General features: G+C 35.7%; 1 protein-coding gene across 15 annotated transcripts in view; it reads left to right on the top strand.

Moving 5' to 3' along the window:
* Positions 1-9,069, top strand: part of PPIP5K2 (diphosphoinositol pentakisphosphate kinase 2) — a 96,094-nt gene that overhangs the window by 63,136 nt on the left and 23,889 nt on the right. For all 15 annotated transcript variants that reach the window (XM_045285092.1, XM_013005661.2, XM_030888918.2 and 12 more), the window contains exons 22-23: positions 3,143-3,250; positions 3,427-3,543. In XM_045285092.1, coding sequence (XP_045141027.1) covers positions 3,143-3,250; positions 3,427-3,543 — 225 coding nt within the window. The remainder of the gene's footprint in view (positions 1-3,142; positions 3,251-3,426; positions 3,544-9,069) is intronic.

Genomic DNA, 9,069 nt, shown 5'->3' with positions numbered 1-9,069 from the left:
TTCTAGAGAATTTGTCTTGAAAGATGAAGAAGCTGATGTTTTAGGGATTGGCAGCATATAAAAACAGAATTTTAATACCCACTTTCTTATTCAAAGCATAGAGTCCATAGATAAAATTATCATTTCTGCTATGTATCTAAAATATCTTTTCAGTCATCTCTAAACTTGCAAAAAGATAAGAAATCCCTTTGTGTATATTGAATTGATATCTACATTTACATATAAAGAGATTTTTTAAAGACTCTATTATTTGTTTTCTTAAAGTGAGGGTAGTAAAATCCACAATGATGTGATAAATATATCTTTATTCCTAAATCTGTCTTCATATTGGGCACTGAGGAATAGTTACCTTCAGACTATTTCCTTCTCCCTGCCCTTTTTGATTTGGTTTCTGCTTTTCAATTAAGGAATAGCAAAATAACGTTATTTGCATACATATGGGAATTAGAGAAACTTCAATCAAGGAGTCTGAATGAAAAATAAGATCCTTAAATAACAACACAGACATGTATGTATATACCAGTAGTAATGATGAAATTATTTGGGGGAAAGAAGGATACATTCTCTTACATGATTTTCTCTTTGGCAAGTTATTCACTTATTTAAGAAGTGGAAAGTAGCTGAAAGGTGGGAAGCCCTATGGCTAGAGCATAGTCGTAAGTGTTAGATAAAGTGGCAGCAGACTGCCATCAGGCCAATTCTGACTCAAGTCAATATTGATCCTATAGGACAGCATGGAACTGTCCCTGTGGGTTTCCCAGCTACAGCTTTGTACGTGAGTAGAAAGCCTCATCTTTCCTCCTGCATAATGGCCCGTGATTTTGACCAACTCACTTTACAGTGAGCAGCCACACTTGTAACCCACTGTGCCACCAGGACTCTATGGCCTTCTGTGCTAAAGGGCTTGGGGAGTCATTGAAAAGGATTTAGAGGGGGAATTTAGAAGGCTTTGTGGAGAGTAAATGGTTATGAGTGGATCTGAGGATCATTTAAGAAGCTACTACAATTACGTAAAGGAGTGGTGATGTATAATTTGTGATATATAATTTGGGCTAAAATGTGGTAGAACTAGAAATTATTAGCCATTTATTCAAATTAGACTGCATTTCTAAAACAAGAACTGAGTAACAATTCTTTAAAACATCTGTCATTCCAGTGTTAAAAAACCTTCTAATTATTAGCTTGAAAATTAAAATCTATAGTAAGCTCCTTATTACTAATTAGCAAATATTAATATCTTTACATTGTTCTTCAGTAGTGTGGTAGTTACATAATCTGTTGTCAGTTTGAGACTTTATGAATGAAGGGGTGGAGTTTTGCCTCTCAATCAGGCCACAGCTTGATGACCTCATTTGGAGGCACTAAGGAGATAAATAGCTCGTTGAAGGTGGGACACATGTTCACTCCCTGGGAGACATTGCAGCTGACAAGACACATGGAGCTACATTAGTGCCCTGAGCTGGAGGAGCCACGTGGAGATCCCTGCCAGCTCTGAGATGCTTACAATGCCACTGGATCCACAAGACTTCCCACCCACTGGCATGTGATCTTCCTGCATTCAGCATCATTGTATGTATTTCGTGAGTCTGAAGAGGACTTTAGATTGTGATTGGATATATGGACCAATATCGGACTTAGAGACTTTATCTGCACTGGGATGGGATGTTTTCTTATTGTACAATTACTCTTTATATAAAGCTCTTTCTTATACAAATGAGTCTCTCTGTATTTGTTTCTCTAGTCTACCTGAACTAACACAAGTAGCTAGTGTTAATTCATTTTTGAATCTGTAAGTAACAAATTGACACCTTTGTCTACTTCTTAGAGCAGGCCTAGCCAAAACACACACACACACACACACACACACACACACATATACATATATATAATTATTTTAATGTATAATATAAATAATATTATAAGTATATATAATAATGTATAATTGAAACACTAAATTATATTTAGGTGAATACATTATTTATAACTTAGTATTATAAAGTCTAATAGATTTGATTACCAAACAAATTTTTATTTTATAGACTGTCACAATAATTTTCATCTAAGGAAGCTTAATGCTATACATATTTTGTTTACTTTTTCAAATTACAAATCACTGCACACATGAATTTACAGAGATGTGCACACCCACACAAGTATTTACTCTTTAATATTACTTGGGAATAGTAGCCCTGATGATTTGGGCACAGCAAGTGTGAATGACCATTTGTTAAATAAAGCTAAGAATGTGTGTAATTACATGATGCTGAATTTAACCTTATTCTTCCAAAAACTTCAAGAAGGGAATGTTTCAGGAAATTATGCCTTAATTTACAGTGGAAATCTATAGTGATTTTGTTTAGCAAGTTATCAACATATTGTCTTGCTTTTGCATATCAAATTTTATATTGACAAGACATTGTATACTAAAGTTTGAAGTGTTATATACAAAAATTGTATGTTTTTCATATATCTGTAATACTTATGCCATATATAAGAAAGCAGTTTGTATGTAAGGTGTTAGTAGACCCTGCTGCTACTTTGAATGCTTATGGTGTATATTCTTTGATACTCATTTTAGTTCTTAGGCTCTATGCTTACATATTGGAAAGCCAGTAATTCTCCAAATGGAGGTGGAAAAATGGATGATGAGATAGTGAATTAAGGGAAACCCTCATATTCTTCCTGCTAATTTTCAATGACATTAAAGTATAATAAAGGGTTTTTATTGATAGGTGTATACTAGATATAAAGACCATAAGTTGGTGAGGGAAAAATAGCACCTTATATAATTCATACATGTGATATGAGATGAGTACAAGGTACTTTGGGAATTATAAGATTCAAATGTATTCTTTAACTTCAGAGTTCAGTATTGTGTGCTGTATCTATTTATTTGAAAGTTGTTATAAAGTTACTGTTAGGTTCACTAAGATTACTGGTAAGAGAATTTAAAAATAATATACATATATAAACTTTTTGAGACTAAATATAGGAGAGTTCTTTAGAAAAATCATGCATATAAGAAGTATTCACATTATTTTTTATTATATCACTCAGAATTAGACAAACTACCATAATGAAAATGGAATGACTTTCAAAGAAAGCAGTGTAAGGAAATACTTACTCTATACTTTTTGCTCAGGAGTCAAAGGATGAACAGTGGAAACGAGCTATGGATTATTTAAATGTTGTGAATGAACTCAACTACATGACTCAGATTGTTATAATGCTTTATGAGGATCCTAACAAGGTAACAGTTCTTGATTTACATTTGTTATCAGAAAGAAATAAATGCAAGTATGCTGCAAAAAATTTAAGGAAAAGTAGGATTTAAAAGTGATGGAATTTTCCATGAATTTTTTGGAGCCCCCTCAAAAGAGCTCAACATTCCTCATATAAAAAAATTTCTCTGTCATATTTTTTTAGGATCTTTCCTCAGAGGAACGCTTTCATGTTGAATTGCACTTTAGTCCAGGAGCCAAAGGATGTGAGGAAGATAAAAATTTACCATCTGGCTATGGATATAGACCTGCTTCCAGAGAGGTAATAAAGATGTACCTTTCAATGCTTGGGTATTATAATTTTATGGTTTCATGAGGGTTTTTATAAGAGTTTTCTCTTATGTGCTGGAATTCTTACCTCAACTACTGAAAAGCAACATGGTTTAAGGATATATAGCATATATTAGAAGGCTTATGAAGTATTTAGTATGTTTGGATTTTAATGACACTAAGTAGCTATAGTTTTTTGTTGTTGTTATACTTGAGGAGTATTATGCGGTAAACATTGTGCTTACCACTTGGCATGAATTGTTGCATTTTAATCCTTATATTAAGCTTATGGGTTTAGATTTATACTCATTGACAATTTTTTAATAAATTATAACACTTACTACTAAAAGTCAGAAGTATATAACTTAATGAAATACCAGCAAATGAGCATAATTTTTCAACAACTGGCCAAATCACGTATACAATATTATTATCATCCTCTCCAAACCAAACTCACTACTATCGAGTCATTGCTGGCTCTTGGCGACCCCTTGTGGTTTTCTGAGACTGTACGTGTTTACAGGATTAGAATGCCCAGCCTTTCTTCTGTAGAGCTGCTGGTGGTTAACATGTAACCACTGCACCACCAGAACTCCTTAATCATCATCCTAGCAACCTCAATTGTGCCCAAATTTTATTTATCACCTCTATATGTTCTTCTCAAATATTCTTACTTGCATGACTTTTAAAAATGAATTTTGCCTATGATCTTTTTAAATGAAATTATAAAATATACTGTATGCTTTTTTATTTTTTAGGGGAAGTGTGAGAAGTGTGTTTGTTTCTTTCATTTACTATGTTTATAATATCCATCCCTACTCAGTTTGTTGGACTGTGATGGCTTGCATGTTGCTGTGATGTGTAAGCTATGCCACTAGTATTCTAAATAACAACAGGTGCATCTATGGATGGCAGGTTTCAGTGGAGCTTGCAGACTATGACAGAGTAGGAAGGAAGACCTGGTGATCTACTTCTGAAAACTTGTGAATAGTAGTACAGTATTATCTAATATAGTTCTGGAAGATAAACCCCTCTTGTTGGAAGGTACATAAAATATAACTGAAGGGGTTGCCTTTTCAAAGTAGAGATAATATTCATTTGCTACTTAGGCATGGCTTAATAAGAAGAAACAATAGTAATCATCCATTAATCTAAGTATGACTCTAGGGAGACTGGAAGTTGTCAAATGAAATGGAATGCATAAAGATCAATATCCTATACATCTGTGAACTGAAATGCACTGGTATTGGCTTTTATAAATCAGATAGCTTTATAGTCTATGCTGGGAATGATAAGTTGTACAACAGTGGTATTGCATTTGTTGTTCTAAAGAACATTTTAATATATATCTTGAAGTACAGTACTACCAGTCTTAGAATAATATCCATATGCCAAATGGAAGAGCAGTTAAACATGACTCATCAAATTTACCCACCAACTACTAATACTGAAGTTGAAAAAATAGAATATTTTTACCAACTTCTTCAGCCTGGAATTGATCAAACATGCAACCAAGGTGCATTGATTAGAATGTGAAACTTGGAAGCAAAGAAGGGTCAGAAGTTGGAAAATATGGCCTTGGTACTGGAAACAACACTAGAGATGCATGATAGGATTTTGGAAGCTCAATAACTTATTTATTGCAACTACCCCTTTTTCAACAACATAAACAGCCAATCTACACATGGACCTTGTGAGATGGAATACATAGGAATCAAATTGACTACCTATATGGAAAGAAACAATACAGAGGCACAGGATAAGGCCGGGCCCTGACTGGAACAGACCACCAATTGCCCCTATGCAAGTTAAAGAAAAATAAAATAAACAACAAGACCTAAAATAGGACCTTGTGTCTACCCTACCTAAATTCCGAGACTACTTCAAGAATAGGATTAACACTGATGTTAATAGAATGAACACTAATGACTGAAGACCAGATGAGTTGTGGGATAACCTCTTACATGAAGCACATGAACGTCATTTAGAAGTAAAGGAGAGAAAGAAAATACCAAAATGGATATAAAAAGAAACTGAATCTTGCGCTAGAACATTGAGAAACTAAAGTGTTGACATAGAAGAACAAATAGAGTATTTCGAAGGGCAATGTGAGAACTCAAAGTATTCTCATGAATTTGAAAAAGCAGAGAGAATTAGAAAATAAAAAGAAAGAGTACACTCAGCATTTCTCAAGCTGAAAGACTAAAATAAAAAGGTTACGCCTTTGAATTGCAGTTGAAAGGCTCTGTTGGCAAAATCTTGAATGATGCAGGAAGCATAAAAAAGAATGCAGAATCACTGTATTAAAAATAATTGGTCGAAGTTGCACCATTTCAAAAGGTATCATATCATCAAGAACCAATGATATTACAGTAAGAAATCAGAGCTTCACTAGGGGTTAGCCAAAAATAAGTACCCAAAGAATTGACAAAATATCAATTATAATATTTGAACAAATGGATGCAGCAATGGAAGGTGCTAACCTGTGACAAGGAATTTGGAAAACAGTGACCTAGTTGTGTGGTACCAGTCTCCACAATCGAACTGGTTCAAGGGGCAGTTGTGTAATTGTGGGGTAAATTTAAAGAGACATCAGACAAGATGAAGCATGCAAGTGCTCACCTCAGGGACCATCATGACTTCAGGAGCCAGGTCCACACAGAGAAAGAGAATATATTTCCAACCAAGGCTTATATATACTCTAAGGAAATGACCCTAATTACAGGTAACCACACATGTGGCAGGAAGGGATTGTACAGTAGGCATACACATGACAGGAAGGCATACACGTAACAAGATAGGCAGGCTCTAGAGTCAAGATGGCAGCCTAACCTTGATGGTCTCTAGAGTTTGCTTGAACTTAGGTGTCTTTGGGCTCTCCTTCATGGGAACAATCCATTATCCTTATCAGAAGGGAGTGGACCCTACTTAGGTTGTGACAGAGCTTAGGGCCTGATTGCCTTAGATGACTGACAATCTTCAGGCAGATAACCTTTAAACAGTTGACCTCCAAGTGCATAGTCAGTGACCATGTGTTTGCAAACAGCACCTTAGATTTGGCATTATTATGGGGGGACAACCTGGGAAGTAACTTTTCTGTTTCCCACACTTAGTCAACTGGAAGATATCATAATTCATACTTATTCCAGAGTAAGGTAATCCAAAAGAATATGGAAATTATCAAGCAATATCACTGATATCAAATGCAATTAAAATGTTACTGGAGATATTTCAAAAGTCCCAGAAATCAAGCTGGACTCAGAAGAGGATGGGATGTCACTACTTGATACAGATAGACTTTTGCGAAAAACAAAGAATACCAGAAAGTTGTTTTGCCATGCATAATTGACTATGCAATGGTATTCAAACTTGTGGATCATAGTAAGTTATCAGTAGCATTTTGGAGATAGATGTGATAGTTAGGTTTATGGTGCCAACTTGGCCAATAGGAACATGTGAGTCAAGATTAATCAGGTCACAGTTTGATTGGAGTGCAAAGAGATAAATAGCTCTGCAAGGCTGGCCTGCCTCTCTCTTGCTCTCTGGCGATTAGCTAGTTCTCTGCCTCAATGGTGTTGCTGCTTTAGCTAGTTCTATGCCTCTACCTTTGTGCTACACTACCTGTGGGCCAAGCCAACCCATGGATCTGGTCACTAGAGCTTGAGGCTCCTTCCATACCAGCTTCGCCACACTCCTGGTGCATACATTGCTTGAGGCTGGTGGATCATTCCACCTTGCATTGCTTGAGTTTGATACCCCATGGATCCTGCGTCTTTAAGCTCCCTTGCTACTGACTGTTGCTGCCTTACCCTGCTGTCTGCAGCCTGTAGGCAGACTCTGCCTATTCAGCCTGAGAGAAGACTCCACTGTCTGCTTCCTGACCTTGGACCAAAGCCCCCTCCGTGAGTTTAAGGATTTTTATTCAGTATATTAACTGTTCCACAAAAGTGAGTTCAACTGAGCCCTGTGTACTGCTGTGTGGACTAATTTTCTGTTATATTCCTTCTAGCTGTATAAGCCTTTCCTTTTACATATATATAATCATGTTTCCTGATTTGTTTCTCTAGAGAACCCTGCCTAACACAGCAGGGAATTCAAGAACACTTACCATATCTATTTGAATGTAAGCCAACCTGAATATCAGCTGAGGCACCTAATTTTACCACAAAAACTGCATTAAAAAATGTGCTGGAAAACTCGGCTTATCCACAAGTATATACAGTAATTGTTCAAATAGAGCAAGGTGATACTGGATGGTTTAAAATCAAGAAAAGTGTGCATCAGAGTTATATGCTTTTAGTAGAACACTCTCTAGAATCAAGAATAGCAAGACTTCATCTCACATATTCTGGTCATCTTATCTGAAGGGACCAGTCCTTGATAAGGATATCATGTGTGATTGAATTAGAGGGTCAGTAAAAAAAGAAAAAAAAAACTAAAAAAAGATGGATTGATACAATGGCTGCAACAGTGAACTCAAATTTAGACACAATCGTAAAGATGGCACAGCACTGGGTGGTGCTTGTTTTACCGTGCATAAGGTCAGAATCCACTTGATGCAACTAGCAGCAAGATCCAGCCATTCTCTCTCATTTCCTATTACCATGTAGGATAGCATTAAATAAACATGACACATTGTTTTTTCAGTTTACATCATTTTATGGTAAGTCTCCCTTTATCTCTAGTAATGCTTTTAAAAAAAAATCTTTTATTTTGTTTTCAGGGAAAGTGTATGCTATAGGTTGAGTTCCTGTTATAGCAGAAATATTGTTCAGAGACAATGGCTACAATATTTTTAACATTCTCATTAGTTCTCCTGTATTTTTTTTATCCTCTTATCTGTGCATCTTTATTTTAAGGAATTGTTGACCATTTGGTTTCATTGGAGCACTGGTGGCATAGTGGTTACGTGCTTAGCTCCTAACCAAAAATTCAGTGGTTCCAACCTACTAGCCATTCTGGAGGAAAAAATGTGACAATCTCCTTCCAAAAAGTCATAACTTTGCCAAATAGGGACAGTTTTTATCTGTCTTTTGTAAGTGATAAGAGTAAAAATTTACAACAACAGCAGGTTTGGAGTTTAATCTCCAATAGATATAATTTTCTTTATTTCATGAACCTATTTGCTGTTCATTTCAAAGGTGCCCCCTAGGGGATGGCTTTGGTTTCAGGTTTGTATCATATTTAAGGGTAGTAGTCTTGAGAAGCCCTCAAGTCTCAACCAACCATGTAAGTATTCACTTTTGAAAAATTTAAGTTCAGATAAATTTTTCTTCTATTTTATATACTGTATATACTTGTGTATAAGCTGAGTTTTTCAGCACATTTTTAATACAGTTTTTGTGGTAAAATTAGGTGCCTCGGCTGATATTCGGGTCAGCTTATACTAGAGTATATATGGTATTTATTCTATCAGGTTCCTGGGGGGTGGGGGGACTTGATCAGAAGTCATTAGTGGTAGTCAGGAACCATCTAATTCATTTATCCTAGTTTTAAGGTACATGAAGCCACAGGTCAC

This window comes from Echinops telfairi, unplaced genomic scaffold (genome assembly GCF_000313985.2).
Source record: "Echinops telfairi isolate 266 unplaced genomic scaffold, ASM31398v2 ScPeMD7_7469;HRSCAF=8507_1, whole genome shotgun sequence".
NCBI classification, from domain to species: Eukaryota; Metazoa; Chordata; class Mammalia; order Afrosoricida; family Tenrecidae; genus Echinops; species Echinops telfairi.
This window is presented reverse-complemented; position numbering and strand designations above follow the sequence as displayed.